This window comes from Otolemur garnettii, unplaced genomic scaffold, assembly GCF_000181295.1.
Source record: "Otolemur garnettii isolate 467f Iridium unplaced genomic scaffold, OtoGar3 scaffold00074, whole genome shotgun sequence".
Taxonomy (NCBI): Eukaryota; Metazoa; Chordata; class Mammalia; order Primates; family Galagidae; genus Otolemur; species Otolemur garnettii.
In genome coordinates, this window is record NW_003852469.1 from 179,528 (window position 1) to 206,716 (window position 27,189).

The following is a 27,189-nucleotide window of genomic DNA, read 5'->3' on the forward strand; positions in this document are numbered from 1 at the left end:
ACTCCTGGGCTCAAGCGAGTCTCCTGCCTCCGCCTCCCAAGTAGCTGGGACCACAGGCGCCCGCCACAACGCCTGGCTATTTTTTGATTGCAGCCATCGTTGTTTGGTGGGCCCCAGCTGGATTTTACCTGCTACCTTAGGTGTATGTGGCTGGCACTCTAGCCACTTGAGCCACAGGCGCCGAGCCTAAGCCTCCTTTTCTTATGTTTCAGAGGTTTTCTGGATCTTTTTACTGTTTTTGTTCTTCCTTCTCAAACTTGAATTTTTTTTCTTTTAAGGATTTTGCAGGATCGGGGTCTTTCCAAATATCCTAATCTATTAAATCAGTTACTTGATTTACAACCAAGCCACAGTTCCCCCTACCTAATTGCCTTTCTTGTGGATATCTATGAAGACATGCTAGAAAACCAATGTGACAACAAGGAAGACATCCTTAACAAAGCACTAGAGGTAAGCTGGTGGGGCTCTGCCTTTCTTGTTGCTTTCTCAGAGGTCAGTCTACGCAGTCCTTATAGTCATGCTCCGTTTCAACATGTTTACTCAGAATTCGGGGCAGGGCCACTTCTGTTGAGGACAGCATTGACATCACTAGTGGATGTGTATAACTCCAGCTATGTATCTGATTTCAAGGCATTTGCCTTTGAGATTGAGGTAAACACTTGCTTTAATAAATTTCTTTCATTTTCAGTTATGTGAAGTCCTAGCTAAAGAAAAGGACACTATCAGGAGGGAGTATTGGAGATACGTGGGGAGATCCCTGCAGAGCAAGCACAGCACAGAGAGCGACCCGCCAGCAGACGCACAGCAATAAGTAGCACCATCCACAAGGACTGCTGGGATGCTTTTATTTTTTTAAGGGACTTCACTGCAGAGCTTAAAACTAGAGTGGTCATTCCTTTGCTCGTGGTGTAAATCTTGGCACTGCGCAGGTCCTGCTTCTTAACAAGAACTAAGTGGGGTGCTCCTTGGGTGCTGCTGCTATTCAGACTAGCTCTAAGTAATTTGATTCTTGTAAAAGCAAAGTAATTGGAGGAGAGGGGTAAGAACATTCCCATAACGGAACTTTTATAGTCCTGTCTTACCAACATTTACTCGGACTCTTAGCATCTACCCCTCCCTAAATGGTATGTTGTCAGGATTTGTAGCAATAATGATGACAGGTCAGTTGTGGGAGATGCAATTGTTACATCAGAACTGCTATGCCACACTCACAATATCTTGCTATCACTGTAACTAACTAATGCCAAAAGAATGGTTTTGTAATAAAATTACAGATGTATCTACAAACAATGCCACGATAGTTTGATTTTTTAAAATAACATTTAACTGTATACAAAGGACATTGTCTCAGCTTAGAAAAGCAGTTGAGGAAGAAAATGTTGCTATAAAACTGTAGAAACCAGAAACAGGATTATGTTAGAGAAAATGTACATGTGAAATGTGAATCAGTCAGTTCCTGCAACAAAGTCCACTCTCAGGGTAGTTTAAACCCTGGGGTTAGGTAGGTAGGTAGGTAGACAGCTCACACAGCAACTGTCTGATCTTTTGGGAGTACAGCCAAAATCATACTGCAGGAACTGGGCCATCATGTTGCTGCCAGAATGAGGAAACTGCAGAGTGAGGACTGAAAAGCCACAGTAGTGGCTGCCAGCTCCAGGCTGCGCCCTCTGCCACGCTCTGTGCAAACCTGCCTGCTGCCCTTCCATGTCCCGTGCTTCCCGATTAATGGGAGTTAGTGCACCTGTTTAGAAAGAACCTGTATGACGTGTCTGGGAAATGTAGTTTATAGCTTTCCAGCCTCTCCCACTCAGGAAGACCTGCCAGAGAGGGTTTGGGAGTGGTGAGCAAGCTGGTTTATTATACTTGCACTTAATTAAATCACCCTTTATCAACAATTTTTGATCACCATTCAAAGCACTGAACTACAACTAAAGAATACTGAGTAGCCTTCTTTTCTCAAGATAAATGTAGGAAATATTATTTTACTTCTTTCTTGAGAAAATGTATTTGGGGAATATTATTTTTAACATTTTGCATACTGGTTTGTTACTTTTAGATCCCCCAAATCTCATTTTATATTTGAAATCGCATAGAGTGTCATCTGTATGTAGACAATTTCAAAGGTCTCCTAAGAAACAAAACCAAATAGAGAAGTTCTCATAGGGTAGTATTTATTCTCAGAAACTGTATCATCAGTGTCCCAGAATTGGCGGGATCAGGGCTGCTGACTCAACAAAGCTTATAAGACATTATTTAATAGAAAGCATAATGGCAGTTTATTAATTTATACTCAGAAGTGTCACTATGAAGTAGACCAAACAGTGGCATCAGCCTAAGCACTTGACAGTTTAACTGCGTGGCAATTCATTAGCCAAAGGTTGTTTAATGAGCCTTGAATCGGGCGTGGAGGCTCCAAATTTAAGTGTAGAATGATTTTAGGCTCAGCTCATGCTGAGGGCATCTCCCAGTGGCAACTGTGGATACACAGACCTGGCAGCACACTCCATTCGTGGGACCAGCAGTTCTCAAAAGTGTGGTCTGTGCAGGGGTTTGCCAGTTCACAACTATTTGCCTCTCACTATCACTGTGGTGCTCTTGGCCCTGTTGGTGCAAAACCAGTGGTGGGGAAAACAGCAGTGGCAGTCACTGTATTCCCTGCTGTGCATTTACTGAAGGATGTCCTTGAGGAATCAGTCATCATATATTTTACTGACAATACCCAACTTGTCTTTTCTGTATTTTAATGTGACCAAATGAAGTATGCGCAAAGCTTATTTTTATGGCTGTCCTGAGAAAAGGTACTTGTGGAATCATGTAAGCTGTGGGTCATAGGGGCTGCATTTTTATGGAACACCATTTCCTTGCACAAACAACTGATAAACTGGTGATTCATACCTGGCTGGCATATAGCCTTCAAAAAATGAATGAAATATGCTTGTAACATCACAGAAAACAATTTAGTGCTGTCAGTGATAAAATATGAGCTTTCAAGTAAAATTATGCCACAGTGAGACGGATTGACAGCTTCCCAGTACCTACAAATCTTTCTAATGAAATCAGTGTCGATACTAACAAATGCCATTTTTGCATATTGGATAATAAAATTGTCAACAGTTGGTATGTATGAAAAGCTTAGTAAACTAGTATTTCCCCAGGACTCATCCACAATGTTAAGGTCCCATGCATGGATAAATCCATTCAAAGTACAAGGTGTAACATGAGTATAAAAAGCTTATTGATAGGATTGCAGATTCCACATTACAGCTATGAGAAACTACTAGTCAACTTTTGGTGTGGTATCAAAGAAGAATATCCCCGTTTTTTTGAAAAGGCTGTTAAAATGCTTTTTCTAGCTATAGTTGTGTGAGTCCAGATTTTCTTTATAGACCTTAATCAAAATGTCATTGCAACTGATGAAATGTAGAAGTAAATACAAGAATGCAGACGTCTTCTAGTAATTCACACTAAAGAGATTTGCGAAAATGGAACTGTCATCTATTTTTTTGAAAATGTAATTTTCATAAGATTTTTGTTAATATGTAATGAGTTTATTGTTTTATTAATGAATAAAAAAAATTAAATTGTAATATGGTAGTATCAATTAATACCACTTGCATAAAAGTTGGAGTTAGGAAAAAACCATCATCACCTCTATCTTCAGTACCTTGGAAAATGCTATCTGGGTTACTTGAAGATACGTTCCGTGGGAACACAGAAGAGGGGCTATTTGATGGAATCTGGGAGGGTTCATAAAGGAAGACCAGTTCAGAATTTGACCAGTTACATTCTTTTATGAGGCCTTCAACTCAAATTTTAACTTTCAAATTATTAAGGGAATCCAGCATATTTGCCCCTGGAAGTTAAGTACAAAAGTGAATGTTCCAAACTGAACTGTGACCCATCAGTGGGTTTCAGCCAGACTCTTTAATATGAAGTCTAACAGAAAAATTTTAATTTCATTCAACTTTGCTATCATCATTTCTTCTACTTGGTTTGGTTTACTTTGTTCTCTAACTTTTTAAGGTAGAAGCTTAGATGATTGACTTGACATTTTTTCCTTTTATTTACAAGCTTTTATTTTGGGTTAATGTGAGGGTACATGAGATTACGCTTTATTCTTTGCTAATGCAAGCATTTTAGTGCTATAAATTTCCCTCCAAGACCTGCTTTAGTTGCTTAAAAATATTAGTATTTTGTATTTCTGTTTTCATTCAAAGTATTCCCCTTCTTGGATCATTTAGATGTGTATTGTTTAATTTCCAAGTGTTTGGAGATTTTCCTACTACCTTCCGTTTATTTATTTCTGGTTTGGTTTGTTTTGAACAGTTATTCCAATGATTACAAAATACATATTCAATTTTCCACAGCCTATTTAGAATTAATATTTTGTCGCTTCAGTTAGCATTTAGAAAGCTTGCCACCATATACATCTTACCCTTCCTACCCTTCCCCATTTCTCTTCCTTTCTGAGACAAGGTCTCTGTTGCCCTGGCTAGAATGTAGGGGTGTCGTCATATTAATAGTTCACTACAACCTCAAACCCCTGGGCTCAAGCAGTTCTGCCTGAGCCTCCTGAGTAGTAGCTGGGAGTACAGGCATGAGCCAGCATGCCTGAGGAATTTTCCTTTTTTTTGCAGAGATGAGGTCTTGTTCTTGTCCAGACTAATCTCAAACTGCTGACCTTAAGCACCTATCCTGCCTTGGCCTCCCAGAGCACTTGGATTACAGGCGTGAATCACTGCAGTCGACCCCTTCACCATTTCTTACAGTGAAAACCCCATCAGACAATTTTACATACCGTCGTTTTTGTATTTAATCACTAGCATATTTTAAAGAACTCAAGGATAGTGTTTTGTACCATTTTTGGTTTTTTTTTGAGACGAGTTTCAAGCAGTCCCTCCAGCCTCAGCCTCCCAAATGTTGGGATTACAGACGGGACGGTGTGCTCGGCCTCCACAACTGCTTTATCTGCTCAACCTGAAATTGTACCCACTCAGAGCATCACTTTTAATAGCTTTAGTTTTATGGTTTTCTGCTATCAATATCCCTTATCAACAACGCTTCAGCGAGGTTTCTTGTGCATATATCTCGCAGATGTATTCATTCCTTCCGAAGGATAAGTTCCTAGAAATGTGATTTGCTAGAGTCCACGGGGGCACACCAGGTCACTCCAATTTTCACTTACGTATGAGGGAAACTGTTAGATGCTGGATATCAACGGCAGGTCTCGTACGACCTTTCTTTTTTGCTGTATGTCTGATAGGCAAAAGTTGCAAAAATTAATATTTTAAAATTGTCTGGATTACAAGCAGAGACACGGTTTTTTCTTTAAGCCCACGTGGTGTTCTCTTGATTTCGGGGAGACGACGCTTCTGCTGTAAAGGAAACGCTCCGACCCTGCGTCCGCCTGCCAGCGCCGCAGCCTTCCCCTTCTCCCGCGTCTCCACCTGCACCAAGGCGGGCCTGAGACCCGAGGCGTCCCTGCCGCCCCACCCCCGCGGGCTTCCTTCTCTTTTTCCAAGGCTGCTGGCCCCGGACTGCGCGTGCCAAGCACAGCTTTACCGCCCTCCGGGCCGAGCCCCGCGGCGTCCAGCGCCCCAGCCGCGCTCACGCTCCAGCGGCCGGGGCCCAGGGCGGAGACGCCGCAGTTCCAACAACCTCCCTGGAGATGCTGCTCCCGCCGCCGGCCCGAGGGCTGCACTCTGAAGCCACCGTTGTGCTGCTCATCTAGACCTCACGGTTCCCGGTTTCCACTAAGTGGGAAACACTCGCCAGCCGCCCCGAGGCAGCGCTGCAGCCCGGGATCTGCGTGACGTCATCCTGCGCGTGCGCGGCGGGAGGTGGGCGGGGCGGGGCGGGGCGTGGGGCGGCCTCGCGCTCACTGGCCGGGCACAGTTTCCAGCCGCGCAGGCGCAGAAGGTGCCGAAGGTAGGATGCGTGTGGGCCGTGGGATGCGGGTCGGCAGGTGGGTGCACCGGCCCGGCTGGCGAGGCTGCGGGCGCGGAGGGCAGCCGGGTTTCTCGCGGGGCCTGCGCCCGGCTCGGTGGTGGCCGCCGCTCCCAGGGCACCCCGGGGCCCCAGTTCTGCTGTTTCTCCTCCCGGGAGGCCGCGCTGGCTCTGGGCAGCGAGCGCCTGGCCCTGCGCCGGCGCCCACCGTGTAAATAACCCGGCGACTCCAGCTGTGACAGGCCCTGACTCTTTGTTCTTGGGCGTTGGTTCTGTGCGCGGTCATTGTTGCTCTAAGTGTAGACAGACGCTGCTCTTTTTAAAAAGAAAAGCTGTTGTATTTAGTAATCTTGTCTTCGACATCCTTTGCCTTTATCTAAGGCTAAGTAAATCCTCAGCATATTTAAAATAACCATCTTGATGTGCCATATACTTTAGCAACAAAATGGAATTGTAATCTAATTTGTGTTGGATGACACTAATGTGTTTCTTCCGTAGTTGCATGAAATTTGGTTCCATTGTTTTTATTTTCTTTTTACTTTAAACAGTAAAGCACCAATTTTTTCTATTATTGAGCCTTTCCTATCAATGTCAGAAATCCTGTTTTTAAACAGTGCCTGAATTTCTGCTACCCAATGGCCCCACAATCCTTATGTGTCAACTTGATGGCTAATTTTCAAGACCAGTAAATTTTAGTGGTTTTTGCTTATTTCTGAGCAAGAAAGTTCCTTCAGCCACACAGACTTACCCTAAACTCTGGGCAGCCTACTCCAGAAATAGGCCTCTAAATGAAAAAAAAGAACTGATCAGGTATTGAGGTGGGTTAAGCCTTCTGTGAGAGAGGAGCAGTCTCAGCGTCCCTACCGCTGTCCTGACCACTGTCCTGGATGACCACACTGGGCTCAGTGCAGTCTAACACCTGAACATTACTGAATTTAGATTATGAGTCTGAGTTTGAGGCCCAAAAACTTGGCTCTCCTGTGTGTAGTTTAGTGACCTTGGATGTATCACTTAACCTCTGATTCAGTTCTCTTATCTGCAAAATGGGAATATCAATAATTATTTCTGCCTCACAGAACTGGTGTGAAGTTGACACGATCAAAGTCAGTTGAATTTTGGGTGTGTTTTTCCTTTAAAGGATTCAGAAATGTAGGTGAGGACTTAGGGATAAGTAAAAGGTTCTTGAGGCACATAAAATGCGGATTCAACAAGAAACACATTAAAGGATTGTTGGGTAATGATGAAGGCCCAACACAGATTCAAAAATATGAATTTCTGAAGTTCTACAGAGTTTTGTACCTGATGTTGGCAGGCTTTGAATGGAAATGGAGAGGTAGACGGGGCAGGTTGCGTGGAGCTGGGGAAAGACAAGCAGATGTGCATTTTTGATGACTCTTGGACAGTCTTCACTTGGACAAATACCTTCCAAAACCCTGGCGAGGGGCCTAGCAACTTTTACCTACATAATTGTATGTTTTCTTAAAGAATTATTCTTCCACCAAGTTGCATAAGCTTCATACCCCTTAAAACCTGAATTCACCCAAGTGGCAAGGTGGGCATAAGAACAGTTTGGGGGTACAAGGTTAACTGTGTGGGTTGGGCTGGGGGACTGAGATGGGAGAAGGAGGCGGTGGATGAGCAGCTCTCAGAGGAGGGTAGCGCACAGAGGGATAGTGACTCAGTGGGAGAGAAAACACAGGAGACAGAAAGCATGTGGGGCTGAGGGCACACGGAGGGGAAAGTTTGAGTGAGTGGGCAGCTCGAGCATCTTCACGGAGCATCTCTGCACATAGGCTCTGATACAGTGGTGAAGAGGACAGGCAGGCAGTCCTTTGGGTGCTCACAGTCTCATGGCTCATTCTAGGCTTCACCTAGAGGAAGAAGGAACCCACGTGAAGGGGTGTGGGCACCCCCAAAAGGATGCCTTCAGGACCGAGGAAGACTAGATGTCAGGGGACTTCATAAGAGTTTGGATGTTTTCCTGTGGCAGTGTTCGAATGTTTTTAAGCAAGGGAAGACCGAATCTGTGCTTTAAAAGATCACCCTGTATATATCAGACAGAAGCTCTTCTACCTATGCATAAGGAGATGGGTGCAAAACTTATTTCACTTATCGTGCAGTAGTCAAACAATTAAAAATAGTGAACTAGAGTTTCACGTATCTACACAGATAAATCTCAAAAACAGTGTTGCAGTTTTAACAAAAGCTAGTTGCAAAAGGACAATACCAATATAAAGCTTGAAAATACATTATTCATTATTATGGGCACATACTTGTGAAAATGAACAGCATGTATGGGAAGTCAGGTTCAGTGGCTCAGGCCTGTGGTCCCAGCATGTTGGGAGACTGAAGTGGGAGCGTTGCTTGCACCCAGAAGTTTGATTCCAGCCTGGGCAACATAGCAAGGTCCTGTCTCTTAAAAAATTAAAATTAAAAAGCATGTATGAGAGTTAAATATACCAGTAGTTCTCAAACGGTAGCATGGATCCAGATCACCTGGAGCACTTACTAAAACCCGGATTTTATTTCTGATCCAGTAAGTAGGTCTATGGTGAAGACTCAAGAATTTGCATTTCTCCCAAGTTCCCAGATGATGCTGATGTTACAAGCCCAGGGACCGCAGTTTCAGAACCTCTGATGTGAACCAGCTTGAGGACAGGAATTGGGAGGGAGCAGAATTGCACTGGGAGGGGCTTCAGCTTAAGGTGTATATGTCACGTCATATTTCTTTAAAAAAGATCTGAAGCAAATACAATGCAGTGTAACTTGACAAAGCTAGATAGGTGTTCATGATCCTATTTTTTATTTTTGTCTGTGCTTGAAACATTTCACTGAAGAAAAAAGGTCTTGTTTGCTGGTGGAGAATGGATTGGAAAAGAGGAAGAAGTGGGAGATCATGCAGGAAACTGTTGCAGAAGCCCAGGTGAGGGGTGCTGCTGGCTCGTGCCAGGGTGGAGGCAGCAGGGAAGGAGAGAGGTGGGCCGCTGTGGGAAGTGTGGGTGGCAGAGTTGACTGTGTGGGGATTGGTTGGTTTGGTGGTTAGTGGAGGGGACATAAGTCACCTGGTTTATGACTTGAGTGGGCTAGTGGGTCATGTGTCCATCACAGGGAGAACCCTAGAGGAGGCATGGGTATGTGGGGATAGGAGAGAGATCACGAGTTCAGCTGTGGGCAGCCCAGACCTTGGAGAGCCAGCTGGGTGAAGCGTAGGAGAAAGATCTGGGCTGCAGTGCAGACTTGGAAACCACGAGTGTTTAGATGGCCACCAAAGCCATGTTTGTGGAGATCACATTGGCCTTTGACAGACCTGCAGGGCTATTATCACCACAGCAGGGCTTGCCAGCTACAGCCCACTGCCTGCCTTGGTATAGCCTGAGAGCTAAGGATGCTTCTGTCTTTTTAAATGTTGTGAGCATGTGTGAATTCAAATAATACTTCGTGATAAGTGAAAACTGTGAAATTCAGATTCCAATGTCCATAAGTAAATGTGCTCACTCGTTGCCGTGCTGTCCAGCACTGCTTTCATCCACGCCAACGGTTGGGTAACCGACAGGTGGGAGGTGGCCTGTCCTTGCTTGGCATCATGAATCACAGTTACTTGGTTGTCACTCGATTTTGACTTTTGATCCCTAAGTCTAAATATTTACTGTTTGCCCTTAATAGAGAAAACATTTGCTGATCCCTGCCCTGAAGTCTAAGTTGAGACACATGGTTTCTTTAGACGTGGTGGGGGAAGGATGGTGGTCATCATCTCATCCATTTCTTTAAGAGTGCCTGGTAAGAATCAGGATCGGGTGGAAAAACCCCAAGACTGAGGCCTGAGTGGGGAGAGTTGTCCAGTTTTAGTTTAAGTTCCTGAAGATGACAGGAGGAACGGGCCAGAGAGAATGATGTGGCCTGGAAGCTTTAAGAAAAGGGTGAACAAGAGTGTCCTGACCCTGAAGGTCATGGCTGGAGACCCCAACAGGGTGGGTGAGCCAATGGGATCACTTGGGAAAGTGCCACCTCCTAATGGCGCTGAGGACACCATGCAACATTTTCTCTTATCAAGTAAGAAAAACTACCCTGAATTGTGGAAGAGTCTATCATTTCTAAAATTTCCTGGTGGGAGGAGGTGGTGTCTCCGTGCTGGCACTGGTCCTTGCCCCCAGCCTCACTGGCCAGGGCAATAGGGAGTACAGGGGAAGAGGCTAGAAGTCAAGTTTAGGAAGTATTTTTATCTTTTAAATTGAGATATAATTCACATACCATAGAGTTTGCCATTTTAAAGTGTACTGTTCAGGGATTTTTGTATATTCACCAGTTTGTGTAACCATCACTGTCTAATTCCAGAACGTTTTCATCCAAAAGGAAATCCCAGACCTGTCAGTATCCTTTCCTTTCTCCTTTTGCCCATTTTTAAGTTAGTTATTAGTTTTTTTATTGTTGAGGGAAAAACACTATTTTTGAGTTGTCCGTCAACGTACATCCAAGTGGGGATGTCAAAGACGCAAGCCTCAAGTTCTGGGGAGGCTGGGGTTGCAGCTGCCCCTGTGGGAGCTGTCAGCAGGTGGAGACAGAATCATGAGCCTGTGTGAGCTTGCCCAGGATGAGAGTAAAGGGGCCTGAAGTCTGAGCCCTGGGGACCCCAGAGTTGGGGAGATGAAGGGAGCTGTAGTTTCCTGGAAGCAAGCCAAGAAGGCATTTTGAGCGGAGGAGTTATCAGTCCCTCTGCCGCTGTTGATAGGTCCGGTGAGCCTGGGACTGTGCTGGCTGCTGTGTTTAGCTACATGCTTGATAGGATCAGTGTGCATGGTGTGGCCTGGAGTTGGAGAGAGGGAGAGGATGGAGTTGGAGATAGTACAGATAAGCTTTTATGGAGTTTGCTGAATAGGGAGGAGGGAGAACAGTGGGCAAGAGCCACAGGTGGGAAGACACAGTGTGCTGGGGTTCCGGAGAGGACAGCACTATGGAGCCTTGTCCTGGGGCAGGGGTTGGGGTCTTGTGCTCAGGCCTGAGCGGGTTGCATAGCTAGTGCCAGGGTAATAGGAGAGAGAGTACATGGGACCTGACGTGGGGGATTGGGAGCCAGTGGAAACACTCTCTTAATTGCTGCCATTTTCTGCAGTAAAATAGGAAACAATCATCTGGCGAGAGTGAAGGTGGGGGAAGAGGTGATGTAAGTTTGAAGAAGAGAGAGGGTGACCTGATCACCAGCATAAGGCCACACAGAGCAAACCTGTCAGGTTTACTAACTCATCGCCTTGCGTGAGACTGCACACCAGTGGGACTCGAATGTCTCAAGCAAAGGGAAAGGAACAGTTATCATTGAATTTGGGGGAGGGGTGGATCTAGGCAAAATATAAATGAAATCATGTTTTGATGGGCTCAAAGCCAGGCAGTATGTGTATAATGGGGGCCTAATCTGGTCTGGACTGCAAGGTGGACGCCGGAGCCTGGTTTTCTAGGAGATGATAATAGTAACAGATGTGCAGTTATCACCTCCCGACTCCTTGTCTGCAGCTCCGCCCTGTTTTGGAAATCAGTAGCTTCTCTGTGTCAGTGGCTTTGATCCGCCAGGCAAGAGTGGGGTGTTTATTCTTACTGATAAGACTTCAAGAGGCAACTTTCTGGTCTCTGACTTCAGGGAACGTTTCTCAGTAGTGAGAAAGTGGTGGCTGTTCAAAGAAGGGGATCATTTGACACTTTGTAGCTGCGGTGTGTCCTTGGGAGCGAGGCCACTTCCTGTCCCAGCTCCATGGATGGAGGGTAGATTTTCCTTCTCAGAGGAAAGGGGTGAATGAGCTGCCTGTGTGCCCATGGCTGCTCCTCTCAGGCCTCAGTCTCATCCTCTGAGAGGTCTTCTGGGATGTTTCTTCCAGCAGATTTCCTGGTTATCTTCTGCCCTTGAACCTTTCAGCGCAGGATGATAAACTTTTTTGTTTACTTGTTTATTGTCTTCCCCACTGGATTTTCCTCTAAGCTCTAGGAGGATAGGAACCACGTCTGTTTATTTCATTCAATTATCTCCAGCGTCTGGTGTGGGGCTGGTACGTACTAAGTGACTGAGTGGCTGACAGACAGTGATGGAGGGAGCAGGGAGAGGAGGCCACAGGGGGCTCTGATGGGGCTCTGGCGACAGCAGCCAGTCACTGGAGGGCTTCCCTGAGGCGGCAGCACCCCCAAGGGCTGGGGAGCTAAAGGGACACCACGGGAAAGGCTGACCGGGTGGACTGTAGCAACTTGCCTGTGTACAGAGCTGCAGTTCTTTTATAACACAGTTCCTGTGTGTACTCTGAGGTAGAGGGTTCTGTACCAGTCCTTGGGGGCCAACCAGAACACTGACTGACCCTGCAGTCTGTATAGAAGCCTGAGCTGGGAGAAGGAAGCTGCTTTTGGAAGATAAACCTTCATGTCATAGTTATATCTGGTATGGGAGGAAACACAGGGTCACTTCTGCCACTGGTGTCCCTGGGCATTCCAGTACTGGAGTTCAGCTGGCACACATTGGCACAGCCACAGCCCCTGCTGAGTATTGGTAGGCTTCCATCCTGGTTCATATGTGGGCTCTGCCCCAGGCACCTGCTGTCCAGCATTCTTTCCCAGGCTTATCCCCATCCAGCCCCCTCACCACGGCCTCACATGCTCCAGTGCTAAAGTCTGCACCTCATCAGTGTCCTCTTGGGGTCATTGGCTCTCTTATCTCACTGCTGTTACTCTAGCTCATGCATCTTTGCTCTTATTCATGGTAATTTCTATGGCCTCCTAACTTCCCAGCCTCAGTCTCTTCCACCAGAATCCACCTGTCACAATTTTTTTTTTTTTTTGAGACAAAGTCTCACTCTCTTGCCTAGGCTAGAGTATGTGGTATTAGCCTAGCTCACAACAACTTTAAACTCTTGATCTCAAATGATGCTCCTGCCTCAGGCTCCTGCTAGACGGGACCTCAGGCACCCGCCACAGCACAGGGTTAAACACCTATTAAAAAGTAGCCTTTGGGCTCAGCAGCACCTGCAGCTCAAGTGGCTGAGGCACCAGCCACATATACCAGAGCTGGAGGGTTCGAATCTGGCCTGGGCCTGCCCAACAATAATGACAACTACAACAAAACACTAGCTGGGCATTGTGGTGGGCGTCTGTAGTCCCAGCTACTTGGGAGGCTGAGGCAAGAGAATCACTTAAGCCCAAGAGTTGGAGGTGGCTGTGACCTGTGAAGCCACAGTACTCTACCCAGGGCGACAGCTTGAGGCTCTGTCTCAAAAAAAAAAAAAAAAGTAGGCTTTGCTTTTTAGAAACTCAGGGGCTTTTGAGTGCCCTCCAAGGAACATGCCAGCTTCTTAGTGGGTGAAGAGGCCCCCAGCCCCACTCTGACCTGTTGGCCCCTCCTGCTTTCCTTTGTCACCCGCTGCCCTGGCCCCTCTGGAGTGACACTTTTTGCTTTCCTTTTCCTGACTATTCACACGTGTCCACTTAGTGCAAACTACTGTGCGTGACACAAAGCCCTTCCTGATCTAATCTAGATGGACCACATCCCAGTTTGTAGTAAGATGTAATGATGATGGAAATAGCGATCGCTGGGCATTTAGTGTGAGCCTAATCATATCAATACCTGTTTTAACCCTTACGGTAAGGCCATAGCTTATAGGACCTTTGAGTAGAAGATGCATTAGGTCCGCTTCATGGAAGTGAAAACTGACCATGTCTTTCCTCCTTGTTGCATTTCTACTTTAGGAAACCACAGAGGGTAGAACCATGGAGAAGCAGCCCCGGGACAGCAGGAAAGGCCCGGTGCCCAGGGAGGTGCCCCCAGCAGTCAGGCTGCTGCTGGCCATGGCCCTCATGAATGCGCTGCTCTACCTCTGCCTGGGCCGGGTCTTCATCTCCCCCCAGCATTACTCGGGGAACCCGGGGCACTGTCCCTACGGCCACTTCAAGATAGGACAGATGAAAAACTGCTCGCCGTGGCTGTCCTGCGAGCAGCTGAGAACAGAAGTGAGGCAGCTGAAGTGTGCTGGGGAAGGAGCTGTGAAAAGGGTGAGTTGGGGCCCGTCTAATATCTCAGGGAGGCGGGTGTTGCACCTCCTATCAGGAGCCCTGGTGTCTGTGCCTCTCCACCATGGGCTCAGTGATCTCATGTCTGGGCCTTTATCTTAATAAAATGATCTTAGCCATTAGTGTCCCTGGGCATTCCAGTACTGGAGTAGTACAGCCATTAGTCCCACCTACGCAGGAGGCTGAGGCAGGAGCATCACTTGAGCCCAAGAGTTTAAGGTTGTTGTGCACTAGGCTAACACCAAGTACTCTAGCTTGGGCAAGAGAGTGAGACCTTGTCTCAAAAAAAAAAAAAAAAAAAAATTGTGACAGGTGGATTCCGGTGGAAGAGACTGAGGCTGCTGAGGCTGGGAAATTAGGAGGCCCTGGAAATTACCATGAATAAGAGCTAAGGAAGGGGAAAAGCTCCATGTGTAAAGGAGTATTATAGTGCTAGAAAACTAGAAACAGTAATTTTAGGGGAATAGTTGATTTAAGATCCAGCTGCTTGATGGAATATTCTGGAGCCACTAGGTATAGTTAAGACCCCCCGTGTTGTAACCTGAAGAAAATCTTATGATGATAAGTGGAAAAAGGAAGATACATATAATAAAAAAGCAAGAATCATATAATACGCTATTTTCAACTGTAAAATTACATGTTTGTAATTTTACAAATGATAGGAATTGTGCTAGGTTAAAGGGGATTATGGAAAATTCTTGCTTTTTGAACTATAATGGTATTATATTGATATTTAAAATTTTTATGCTTGACTAACACATAATTGTGCATATTTATAGGGTACATAGGATGTTTTGGTACATACAGTGTTTAGTGTTCCGATGGGGCACTTAGCCTGTCCATCTTCTTGGACATGGATGTTTATTTCTTTGTGCTGGAACATTCAGAATCCTCCTTCTGGCTATTGGTACTATATGGTTAACTACAGTCATCCTACTGTGCTGTTAAAACCCCACATCTTGTTCCTCCCATCTAGCTGTAATTTTGTACACTTTAACAAATCTCTCCCTGCCCCTTCCCCCCTCCCCAGCCTAAGCTACCCTATATTCTACTTTTTACTTCTGTGAGATCACCTTTTTTTTTAGCTTATGCGTCTAAGTGAGAAGGCACAGTGTTTAACTTTCTGTTCTTATTTCACCTCACATGTCCTATAGTTCCATCCCTGCTGCTGTGAAAAACAGGTGTCATTTTTTTTTTTTTTTTTTTGAGACAGAGTCTCACTTTGTCACCCTTGGTAGTGTGCTGTGGCTTCATAGCTCACAGCGACCTCTAACTCTTGGGTTCAAGCGATTCTTTTGCCTCAGCCTTCCTCATAGCTGGGACTACAGGTGCCTGCTATTTTTGTTGTTGTTGTTGCTGCTTACCAGGCCCCGGCCGGGTTCAAACCCACCAGCCCTGGAGCACATAGGCAGTTCCCTAACCACCGAGCTACATGCACCCAGCCATGTCATTCTTTTTTATGGCTGAATAGTATATTCAATTGTGTATGTACCACATTTTCTTTATCCACTCATCTGTTCGCAAACTTGAAAGCTCAGGAGATCTACCTGCCTTGGCCTCCCAGAGTGCTGGGATTACAGGTGTGAGCCACTGTGCTGGCCTGTGAGTCTTTTCTCGGTAATAGGAAATGTAAATCCAAGGTGGTGATGCACAGTTGTCCTGTTAGCTGCTGACTGCAGGGAAAGGTCTAGTGTTTGTGCAGCATCTCAGCTCCTGCTTTTATAGTGAAGTAGCACAAAACTACAGATGCACAAAAGTGTTTTTCTTATGTAGAAATATTGCTATTTGTGACTTACTATGCAGCCTTTTAAAATTGAGTAATATTGTCACGTGTGATTGGCACGGCTGGACTCCATCCAAGAGACTTTTCAGGGTCTCCATTCACCCACTTTTCCAATCCTCTGCCCTGCTGCCTTCTCCCCAACCACCGTGCAACAGCGAGCTGGAACTTGCCTCTCCGAGCCTGCATATACAGGGTCTCCCCTCCTGAGCACACCCTCCCTGCTCCACATCGACCCTGCATGTCCCATCCCAGAGCCTTCCAGCATCCTGAACAGAGTTAGTCCCTTCTGCCATTTCCCACCCTGGCATCTTAGGCACTGAAGAGGTGCCTGCGTTGCTGAGTGCTGTGTCTGCTCTTTGCTCTGTTTGCTTTCATCTGTCTTCATAACTGGACTCAGAGCAGCTGTAGCACTGGGTCTGTGTCTCATGAACTTATGTATCTTCTGTGTAACATCTGCCACTGCAAAGATAATTATTGTTGCTCTGCTAAGTAACTTTAGGGGAAGGTCTAGGACTGATGTTCTCTGTGGCTTGGTTCCAGGTCTTTCTTTCTGAGTGGAAGGAACAAAAAGTTGCTCTCTCTCGTCTCACCAGTCTAGAGATGAAAGAGGATTTCCTCCATGGACTGCAGATGCTGAAATCCCTGCAGAGCAAACATGTTGTCACGCTGCTTGGCTATTGTGAGGATGACAACACCATTCTTACAGAGTATCACCCCTTAGGCTCCTTGAGCAACCTGGAAGTAACACTGAATCTCTCCAAGTACCAGCACATGAACACATGGCAGCACAGGCTGCAGCTGGCCACAGACTACGTCAGGGTCATCAGCTACCTGCACCGCAGCCCCCTGGGCACGCTGGTCATGTGCGACTCCAATGACCTACCCAAGACGCTCTCCCAGTATCTGCTGACCAGTAATTTCAGCATCGTGGTGAACGACCTGGATGCCTTGCCCCTGGTGAACCACAGCTCTGGGACACTTGTGAAGTGCGGCCACAGGGAATTGCATGGGGATTTTGTGGCTCCGGAGCAGCTGTGGCCCTTTGGGGAGGGTGTGCCTTTTGATGACGATCTCATGCCCTCATACGACGAGAAGGTCGACATCTGGAAGATCCCAGACGTCTCCAGTTTCCTTCTGGGACATGTCGAAGGAAGCGACATGGTTCGATTCCATTTGTTTAATATTCACAAGGCATGTAAGAGCCAGACTGCTGCAGAGAGGCCCAGTGCTGAGGACGTTCTGGACACTTACCAGAAGGTTTTTAATTCACTCAGAGATACCGTGATGTCTCAGACAAGGGAAATGCTTTAAAAACTGGTCCAATCTTTAAAGGATGGGATTGAAGGATCAAATGGAAGTCACAGCAGTTCTACTCTGATGGGGGACTTTTTGCCTGTTTTTTTGCTGAGTGAGCCATGTGGTTCTTTTTCTGCAGCCACATATATGTTTGAGTATGTTCTTCTTTTGGCCACCTGGATGGAAGTTGCTGAGCAAGAGCCCCCAGGCCTGATTGAAATCTGGCTTCGCTTGTCTGATGCATCTCCATCTTCCTGGTGAAGATGTAGAGGAGCAGGTGACTCTAACCAGAATTCAAAGGAAATAACAAAAATGTGGCCATAAAGAGGCTGCTCCTGCCCTAATAACTGGATTTATACATATAAGCTTGCAAAAAACACATATAAGGAAGATATTTCAGGCCAGGCACGGTGGCTCATGCCTGTAAGCCTAGCACTTTGGGAGGCTGAGGTGGGTGGATTGCTTGAGCTCAGGAGTTTGAGATCAGCCTGAGCAAAAGCAAGACCCCATCTCTACTAAAAACAGAAAAACTGAGGCAAGAGGATCACTTGAGCCGGAGAGTTGGAGGATGCTATGAGCTATGACGCCATAGCACTCTATCCAGGGTGATAGCTTTGAGACAGCTTATCTCAAAAGAAAAAAAAAAAGGAAGGTAGTTCAATGGGAGTATATGAAAGAGACATACAGTGGCTCTTAAAGGAGCATTTTTCCTATAGTTTTTGTAATGTTTGGTTTTAATCTAATGGATGTACAACAAGTGTTGGTGAAGTTGTGCAAAAATCAGAACCCCATACGCTGCTAAGTGGGAATGAGCAATGGCACAGCCACTTTGGAAAACAGTCTGGCAGTTCTTCAAAAAGTAAACAGTAGAGTTATCATATGCCACAGCAATTCTGCGTCCAGGTATATATCCAAGAGAACAGAAAGCATGTGCACACCAGAAGAAAGTCTGTATTGCACCTGATCGTTCAGAGTGGCATTATTCATGATAGACAAAAGGTAAAAATAACCCAAATGTTCATTAGCTGATGAAAAAAATGTGGCATATCCCACAATGGAATATTATTCACCCTTAAAAACAATGAAATTCTGTCACATAACAACATGGGTGAACCTTAAAAACATGAAAGAAGCCGGACACAAAGGATTACATATGAAGCCAGGCATGACAGCTCACGCCTGTAATCCCAGCACTCTGGGAGGCTGAGGCAGGTGGATTGCCTGAGCTCACGAGTTTGAGACCAGCCTGAGCCAGAGCAAGACCTTGTCTTTAAAAACAGCCAGGTGCTATGGTGGGCACCTGCAGTCCCAGCTACTTGGGAGACTGAGGCAAGAGAATCACTTAAGCCCAAGAGTTTGAGGTTGCTGTGAGCTATGACACCAAGGCACTCTACCAGGGCGATGCAGTGAGACTATCTCAAAAAAAAAAAGAAGCTTGGAAAATACTTGTTTTGCCTCATTCTTGGCTGAAAATTTGACTGGCCATATGATTTTCAGTGTAGCAGTGGACAAGGAAGATGCTCTGCTAGGCCTTACAGCAACTTTCAGCCAGTTCTTGTGGATTTTCAGTGCATTCCTATTCTCAGCTGCTCTAATTTCAGAGCTTTTCCAGCATCCTGAGGCGCACACAGTTCTACTTGTCAGGCTGTTTCAGTTTTTTCTGCTTGGCCACTCTGTGTTCCATACTGGGAAATTTTTTTATGCCTCCTTTTTGCTGTTTGTTTGTTATTTTTTTTCTCTCTAAGGCTTAAAACTATTTATTTCTTTACCAGCATTTTAGTTTGGTTTCAGAAGGGAGAGATGTGTGTTCCAACTCTTGCGTTTAACCAGGTAAACATGGGCTCAGCACCTATAGCTCCCTAGTTAGAGCACCAGCCACATATACTGAGGCTGGCGGGTTCGAACCCGGACCTGGGCCCACCAAACAACAGTGACAACTACAACAAAAAAATAGCCGGGTATTGTGGTGGCCTCCTGTAGTTCCAGCTACTCGGGAGACTAAGGCAAGAGAATTGCTTAAGCCCAGGAGTTTGAGGTTGCTGTGAGCTTGTGACACCACAGCACTCTACTGAGGGCAACATAATGAGACTGTCTCAAAAAAAGAAAACCCAGATAAACATGATACAGCCAACAGTTTAGAAGGAACTGTGTCCCTCTAGAAATGTTAAATAATGTAGAAAAAAAAAAGGCAACTTACTTAGTTTTCAGGAACATACCATTATTTAATGTGGGCTATACATGCCCATTATGTGCTTTTTTATGATCAGTGTAGTATATTCCCCTTAAGTATTGAACTATATATTACTTAGTAGTGATGGAATGAGTTCTAACACAATTCTGTAATAACTAGTCCTTAAGGTGAAAGTTAATATTGAAGTACAGTTGGCTTCAGAAATAGCTGTCGCTGCAATTGAAAACCACAGTGATGTATTACTGCAGCCTTCTATGATCCAAGGAGTCTGGAAATTCTATGCAAACCTGTTCTGAAGTAAATGCTTCCACCTGAAGTAGTGGTACCGTACTACATTGATGCAAAGAATTGTGGGTACCTAGCACACTCTGCCACATTTCCTAAAGCAAGGCTTGAACTCACCAAGAAGTAGGGTCATATTTCCCTGACATCACTAAAGACTGTCCCTTCAAGATGCTCACTGTTGGAAAGGATCGAAGGCAGATTTTCTTTGATCTTGCTCCAGGATGGGTGGTGAACATGGCAGATAAGAAAATCCTACAACCCACAGATGAGACTCTCTGCAAGGATTATAGCTCATGAGTCCCCTCCTTAGAAAGCAAAGGTGTTAAAGAATGCTAGAAAGGGTGGCGCCTGTGGCTCAGAGGAGTAGGGTGCTGGCCCTATATACCAGAGGTGGCGGGTTCAAACCTGGCCCTGGCCAAAAACTGCAAAAAAAAAAAAAAAAGAATGCTAGAAAAGAGACCAAAAGACATGTATTTCTTGTTGCATTTTCCTAATGTGTAATCTCCAGATATTGATGTTAATTTTTAGTGTAATCTATTTCTTTTTTTTTAAAAACAGAGTCTCCCTTTGTCACCCTTGATAGGGTGCTGTGGCATCACAGCTCACAGCAACCTCCAGCTCTTGGGCTTAGGCAATTCTCTTGCCTCAGCCTCCCGAGTAGCTGGGACTACAGGCGCCTGCCACAACTCCTGGCTATTTTTTTGTTGCAGTTTGGCCGGGGTCGGGTTCAAACCCACCACCCTTGGTATATGGGGCCGGCGCCCTCCTCACTGAGCCACAGACACCACCCAATCCTATTTATTTTTCCTTTAAAATTAAAATTTCAGGAAGCAAGCACTGCCTAGGGGATCTGAGTCTGGGTTCCGTCTCAAAGATACAAACTCCTCTCGTGGTCTCTTGAAGGAAAATTATAATTACTTTACAAAATGTTCTAGTCTATTTTTTCATGATATTTTCCCCTGGGCCTTGTTTTGTTACTGCTACCAATCAGAATGAATGCACACATGGTACGGGATTAGTTTATAGGCCGGCTTTGCCAAGATCAGAGAAGATGCTGATGAGTTGTGGCCCCTTTTAATCAGTATCCTCAGGGAAGCTCTGCTACCCTGTGTCAAGATGGTAAGCCCGCAGCTCCTGAAGAATAAGATCAAGAATATGCGTTTAAAGCTTAAGGCCGTGAATAGCTTCTTAGTAGTATATTTTCTAGCAATATTAAAGGTGAGAGAATAATTTTAAGTGGCCAATGCCTATAACCCTAGCACTTTAGGAGGCTGAGGCAGGAGAATGGCTTGAGCCCAGGAGTTTGAGGTTGCTATGAGCTAGGCTGACACCATGGCACTCTATTCAGGAAAACAGAGGGAGGACTCTATCTCAAAAAAAAAAAAAAAAAAAAAAAAAAGAAAGAAAAAAAATTACAAGTGAGTTCATTTTCTCAACTCTGTGATAAATGTAGACAGTAATGATCAAGCCATTCATATTTTTCTTGAAGTGTAAATGTTCCTTTCTTTTTTTAAAAAAGACAGAGTCAGTTTGTCACCCCTGGTAGATTGCATGGCCTCACAGCTCACAGTAACCTCAAACTCTTGGGCATAAGCGATCCTTGCCTCAGCCTGGGAAGTAGGTGGGACTATAGGCACTCGCCCCAACCCCAGCTGCATTTAGGGACAGAGTCTTGCTCCTCAGGCTGGTCTCAAACTCCTGAGCTCAAGCAATCCACCTGCCTCTGCCTCCCAGAGTTCTAGGATTACAGGTGTGAGCCACCTCCCCCGGCCCAAATGGAAATGTTCTAATTCTAATTTATATAGTTTTTCTTAGACATTGGAGACGTTTGTCTTAGTCATTTCAAATGATTTTGAAAAAAATTGTTCAATGATTAAGCAATAAAAACAATTGGTAATATGAAAATTAAACCCAGTTCAGTTAGTGAGGTTATTTAACTTTTGAAAAGAAATTTTATATCCAGATCATATGAAAGCTTAATTTACCTTGAGTGGTTAAAGGTTGATCATGATAATTCTTCCACAGTAGAAATAAAATGATTCCTGGCTATTTGTTTTTTTAAAATAAAAAAAATACCTATAGAAACGAAACCAAAAAAATCCAGCTTCCTATTACTCTTAGGAAGAAACCTGTACTCAGCTAGACCTTCTAGGTTCTGTCCTTTCCCGTCACAAAACCCTGCTCCTTCCTTCACTAAGCGGGTTCTCTGGGTTGTTGCCAAGGCTGTTTCTTTTGCGGGGAGCACTCTTTCCCCCTCTTCGCCTGGCTGACATCCCTTGGGACTCAAGTTGACTCACAAGCTCCTGCAGGCCCTTCTGGGAAGTACCGAACAGCTGGGGTGCTTCTGTCAATCACTGCTCTCGCCAAACGACAATAATCACACCATTCTGTAAGGGGAGGGGATTGGCAAACTCACCTAAGGTGCATAATGTGAGGGTGGGCTCAACTACAACTTGAACTTTACCCAGTAAACGCAAACAATGTAACCTAATCACTCGTAGCCTCATTATTCTGAAATTAAAAAATCAAATAATTCAAACGCTCAAGTATAAAAATACTACAGGGTGCACTCATACGCCTATTTTGCACTCAGCTTCCCCAGCAAGAAAACGCTGCCAGTGACACCACCTCAGGACTGGCTCTCAACGTTCCACTGCTTCACCCCTCAGCCGTCCTTGAACTTCGTGTTTATCTTTCCCTGTGTCTTTACACTTTTTCCATATGTACATATTCCTAGACGTGGTGGTGTTTTGCTTGGCTATACACGGTATGTAAATTATTATAAAGGTATTCTGTAACTTGAAACTCATCCAAGGGGATACGTGAGGCCTTAGAAGAGCATTTCCGCCGCTGTGTCGCGTATCACAACTTGCCTATTTTCCCACGGATGGACGTTCAGACTGTTTACAATGTTCGCGACTATAAACTCTGCAGCAAGTATACAACGCGCCTAGTGCACTTGGATGTGTGTGAGCGTCTCCGGACGTATGCCAGGCCTGGATCTGCTGAGCCCTCGGTGCCTGCGCGCCCTGAGCTTCTTCGGACGTTCTCAAGGGGCTCTTCCGAGTGGTGGTACCACGCGGTGGCTGTTCAGGCGTCTCCCTCTGGGCGCCGGGGCTTTTGCTTACCGTGGCATTGCCCAGAGGTAAGGGCGCCAACACCCGTATGGATGACGAATAACTGGGATTTGGCAAAATGTCGCTCCGGGAGGTGTGGAGGGCCTGGGGAGCAAAGCCTGCAGGCCTGCGGGATGCCTGTCTTCCGGAGGCTTCTCTTCCCGAGGACAGACAGACTACACCGGACACCGAATCTCGGCTGTTCTTTTGGCAAGTTCCCCAGGGCAGGGCCTAGATCAGCCCCGCCCCTAGCCCCGCCCCCCGACCTCACGAGCCCCGCCCCTGGCGCTGACTGCGCGGCCGTGACGGCAGCCGGGGGGCCATGACGAGCGCGCGGTCGTCCGCCGCTAGGAAGCGCGGGGCGGAGCGCGGCGGCGAGGGAACAGCGGCCCAGGGTTCGCCCGGGCGGGAGCGGCGCCCAGGGGCAGCGGTGAGGGCCGACATGCACCGGGCAGGCGGCGGCGGCTGGGCGCTGGCCGTGCTGCTGCTGGCGGCTTCGGTGCTGGGCGCCACGTTGCTGGTCCCCGGCGGCTCCCTGGAACGCGGCGCCGAGGCCGCGCCCCCGCGAGGTGAGTGCGCGCCGCCCTGCGCCTGCCCCGCCCGCGCCCGGCCCGCGGGGCACGGCGAGCTCGGGGCGAGGCGGGGGCGTGCGCGGAGTGTCCCGGAGCCAGTTTCTGTCTCTGCTGCGCTGTCGGGGGCCCCGCGGCCGGTGGCTTCGCGGAGCTGGACGGTGCGGAGAGGAGCCGGGCCTCAGCGTCCGACCGCACCTACCGCGACGCCAGCCAGCGAGAGGCGCGTGGCGAGTGCTCGGCTGGCCGGGGGCCTGGTCTGGGTGGCCTAGCGCCCCCGCCCGAGACGGCGGGACGGCCGTGGGCGTCTTCTGGTGACGTTTGTGTAAATAGCAGAAGTCCTTTGATCCGCAAACCTGGTACTCCACGGACATGCAGCTGAGAACAGGATTGTTGATATCCGTCCCCTTCCAGCGCACTGTGGGGGGGCCTGTTACGAAAATGAGGTCCTTTGCCCGAAGGTCCTTCCCACGGAAGACGAGGCAGCTGTAGTGATACCCAGATGTCGAGAGTCCCGGAGGATGCGGGAACGCCGCCCGGCAGGGTCGCTGGAGTCCCGGGGAACCCCAAGTCAGAGATGGGCGTTTTCCCTCCTGCGCCTGGATTATACTCCTGGGTAAACGACCGACGTGAAAACCCAGTGGAAGGCTGCGGAAGACGGGCGTTGGACTGAAGTTCAGTCTCCAGTGAACCTTCCCCCGAACCTAATTTTACTTTCACGGTGTGGGAGGGGCCCCGGAGGCCTGTGTGAGCTGGAGCCCAGCACAGTCACGGCCACAGAGCTGTGGGGCGTTTTTGCCCCAGCGTGATTGTCCCCGCGGTTGGCTGGAGAGGCGTGCGGCTCGACTAATGATTACCTTGCTGGCTTGGTCTCCGAACTCACCAGGGGAAATGGTGAAAAATGCAAATTCCAGGGCCTCCCTCCAGACCCTTGGAAGGAGGATCCCCAGGGCCCTCGGAGATCATTTTCACAAGGCCCGTCCCGAAATGTGGTTTGGTCTGGTTCTGTGGGATCGGTCAAGTGCACAAACCCCTTTGGGTCAGCGTTTGGGGAGAATCTATCACGCGGGAATGTGAGAGTCACCTGCCTCTCTTCCTCTCTCTCCCATCCCATCAACTGCGTCAGGATGCAGAGATTGGTGTCTGTGTGTTAAGTTCATACTGTCCCACTTCCCCAAACACAATTTTGTAGGAGGAAGACACTGAATTTTGGGAAAACATCTCAGCTGATTACATTTTTGGGGCGTCACGTTGCTGGTGGGGCTCCGAACCTCAATCTCCCTACACCCCCCCCCCTTTTATAGTTAAACCAACCCCCAAAGGTCAGGTGATCTGCCCAGTCACAGTTTGTCAGGAATAGAGTCCCCCAGCTCTTTGTCTTTGCATTTTAGCACCAGATATTAATGATACTTACCTTAGCAAAGAAGTGGTTTGTAAATAATAAGGGAGAATTTACTAGCATTCTTAATCGGTCCACCCCCAGAACCTTCAGGAAGCTGAGTTAAGGGGACAGCCAGGCTTTCCCTGCCACCTGGAGCCGATGTGGAGCCAGACAGATTCCTCCTAAAAACTTCATCTTCATGTGATTTGAGGGCTCAACATTTACTTAAAAAGAATTTAGGTAGAATGGGCCTTAAAAAGAATTTAGGTAGAATGGGCCTTTAAAAATATGCCCAGCAAAGATAAGTCAGACCAGAGCTAGATCCAGAAATTAAATATTGGAAAGGAAATAAAGGAATAACAAATGCGGGCAGCTCTTCATCCCTGCGCTAGTGAAAGGTGACTGCATTTGGGTTAGTTGCTTACCAGACAGTGTAGACAGGAGGAGGAAGAAGGGACTGGTGTTTCTGTCTGCAGTGCTACCTGGTGTCACCCTGGGAGCTCACAGGTCAGCAGCGCGGGAAGTTGACAGCTTTTTCTTGAAGCCAAATACCACACTCAAATTTGGGGTCATCTTTGAGCCAGTAATTACAGCCTCATTTTTAAAAACGTATAGTCAAATAATGCAAAAAACTACAAAGAAAAGTGTGGAAATCTGCTTATACTTTAATTCTCTATCTGCGATCTGCACCCTTGCTGCATGTTAGAATCCCTTTGGAGGTTTTTTGTTGTTGGGAGAAATTTTAAAAATAATGCCTCTACATAGCGGCAGCTGTTAAAAAGGCTATTTTTGATTAAACATTTTACTCCTGGCAGTTTATTCTTAAAGAATTATGTCAAAAAAAAAAGAATTATATCAAAAGAACATAATTTTCACATAGATATAGCATAGCGCCATTTCTTATGATAAAAAGAAATGGAACATAAGGAGAAATTAGAAATATGGTTAAATGAAAAAAGAAAACAACTTTTAAAAATACTCAGGTAGGGTGGGGGGAGTGCCTCACATCTGTAATCCTAGTACTCTGGGAGGCAAAGGTGGGTGGATCCTTTGAGCTCAGGAGATCATGACCAGCTTGAGCAAGCTGGAGACTGTATCTCTACTAAAAATAGCAAAAACTAGCTAGGCGTTGTGGCCGAAACCTGTAGTCCCAGCTACTCAGGAGGCTGAGGGAGGAGGATCACATGAACCCAAGAGTTTGAGGTTTCTGTGAGCTAGGCTGATGCCCCAGCACTCTAGCCTGGGCCACCATGCCTGGTCAGAAACCACTACCGTTACACTGGATCTACTAAATTCAGTGCATCCCGCATCTTAGTCCTTGATGAATATGAGTTCCTTCCGCAGTCCTTTTTATACACTGGATGTGAATGGTGTTGGCTGATGCTTGTTTGTAATAGAGGCATCTGTGCAAAAGGGGACCTGTCTGTGCATGTGTATCCGTGCAGACATGCACCAAGTAATACACGGGAGACCCTAGGAACCCGAGAGCAGGTGTTTGAAAGCACTTCTGTGAGGCCCCTGCCGGCACAGTGCACTTGGTCTGTAACACATCTTCCGGGTGCCTTGCTTTACTGTGTGTGCTTTTTTTTTTTTTTAAAGTTTTCTTCCTAATCTTTACCAGATTTAGACAAAAAAAGGCCCGTGGAGCTGAAGATGGATCATGCTTTGCTTCTCGTCCATAACGAACTTGAGAGACACCTGACTGTCTACTGGAAATCGGAATGCTGTTACCAGGTGTGTTCAGACTCACAATTTTGTTTACTTTGGGGCCTGTTGGATGTGAGCCTTAGTGCTGTTAAGAGTTGCTTTAGGTCAGGCTCAGTGTCTCATGCCTGTAATCCTAATGCTGTAGAAGGCAGAGGCAGGTGGATTGCTTGAACTCAGGAGTTTAAGACCAACCTGAGCACGAGTGAGACTCCATCTCTACTAAAAATAGGGGGGAAAGCTGGGTTTTGTGGTGGGTGCTTGTAGTTCCAGCTACTTGGGAGGCTGAGGCAGATGGATCACCTGAGCCCAAGAGATTGAGGTTGCTATGAGCTAGGCTGACATGAAGACACTCTGCCCAGGGTGACAGAGACTGTGTCTCAGAAAAAAAGAAAAGTTGGGGTGGTACCTGTGGCTCAAGGAGTAGGGCACCGGACCCATATGCCAGAGGTAGCAGGTTCAAACCCAGCCCCAGCTAAAATCTGTAACGACAAAAAAAATAAATAAATAAACACATTCATTTAAAAAAAAAAAAAAAGAAAAGTTGTTTATATATTTAGGTGCTCCAGTGTTGGTTGTGTATAAATTTGTTATTGTTAGTTTTCATGGAATATTGACCCCATTATCGTTACATAATGGCCTTTGTCTCTTGTTATAGTTTTGGCTTATTTTATCTGGTATTAGTAGTTCTACTCCTTTCCATTTGCATGGATTATCTTCTTCCATCCCTCGCTTTCAATCTCTGTGTGTCCTTGTAGGTGAAGTGAGTCTCTGCTGGTGAAGACAGCAAATAGTTGGGTCTTATTTTTTAATCCATTCAGCCACTCTCTCTGTTAGCAAAGTACCTTTTTTTTTTTTTTTTTTTGAGACAGAGTCTCACTTTGTCA

The 27,189-nt window shown here is 46.5% G+C and overlaps 3 protein-coding genes across 10 annotated transcripts in view; all 3 read left to right on the plus strand.

The window, feature by feature from the left end:
* The window catches only part of FNTA (farnesyltransferase, CAAX box, alpha), a 24,751-nt gene extending 23,464 nt beyond the window's left edge, over positions 1-1,287 (plus strand). Inside the window, exons 8-9 of the mRNA XM_003793916.3 lie at positions 279-450; positions 689-1,287. Coding sequence (XP_003793964.1) covers positions 279-450; positions 689-811 — 295 coding nt within the window. The 3' untranslated portion in view covers positions 812-1,287. The remainder of the gene's footprint in view (positions 1-278; positions 451-688) is intronic.
* A 4,613-nt stretch (positions 1,288-5,900) lies between these two features.
* POMK (protein-O-mannose kinase) lies at positions 5,901-17,083 on the plus strand. Of its 6 annotated transcripts, none has more exons than XM_023515562.1 (4): positions 5,901-5,928; positions 8,784-8,869; positions 13,657-13,959; positions 16,301-17,083. In XM_023515562.1, the coding sequence occupies exons 2-4, from the start codon at positions 8,843-8,845 to the stop codon at positions 17,069-17,071; spliced, it is 1,101 nt and encodes a 366-aa protein (XP_023371330.1). In that variant the 5' UTR covers positions 5,901-5,928; positions 8,784-8,842; the 3' UTR covers positions 17,072-17,083. The 6 variants fall into 6 exon arrangements, with proteins under 6 accessions (XP_023371330.1, XP_003793965.1, XP_023371332.1 ...); XM_023515561.1 differs by lacking the exon at positions 5,901-5,928 and adding an exon at positions 5,933-5,965; XM_003793917.3 differs by lacking the exon at positions 8,784-8,869.
* A 5,881-nt stretch (positions 17,084-22,964) lies between these two features.
* HGSNAT (heparan-alpha-glucosaminide N-acetyltransferase) overlaps positions 22,965-27,189 on the plus strand; it is a 29,993-nt gene continuing 25,768 nt past the window's right edge. For 2 of the 3 annotated variants that reach the window (XM_003794003.3, XM_023515558.1), the window contains exons 1-2: positions 22,965-23,217; positions 26,220-26,332. In XM_003794003.3, the coding sequence (XP_003794051.1) occupies positions 22,971-23,217; positions 26,220-26,332 (360 nt within the window). In that variant the 5' untranslated portion in view covers positions 22,965-22,970. Of the gene's footprint in view, positions 23,218-23,290; positions 24,291-26,219; positions 26,333-27,189 lie in introns of those variants that run through there. The other variant, XM_023515559.1, reaches the window with a different exon arrangement.

Excerpts from the sequence above, each read along its gene's own strand:
- POMK (XM_023515560.1), top strand. The coding sequence starts at position 9,958 with ATGGCGCTGAGGACACCATGCAACATTTTCTCTTATCAA. Across the intron at positions 9,997-13,656 it reads GCAACATTTTCTCTTATCAA|GAAACCACAGAGGGTAGAAC; the intron begins GTAAGAAAAACT and ends TTTCTACTTTAG. Across the intron at positions 13,960-16,300 it reads GGGAAGGAGCTGTGAAAAGG|GTCTTTCTTTCTGAGTGGAA; the intron begins GTGAGTTGGGGC and ends GCTTGGTTCCAG.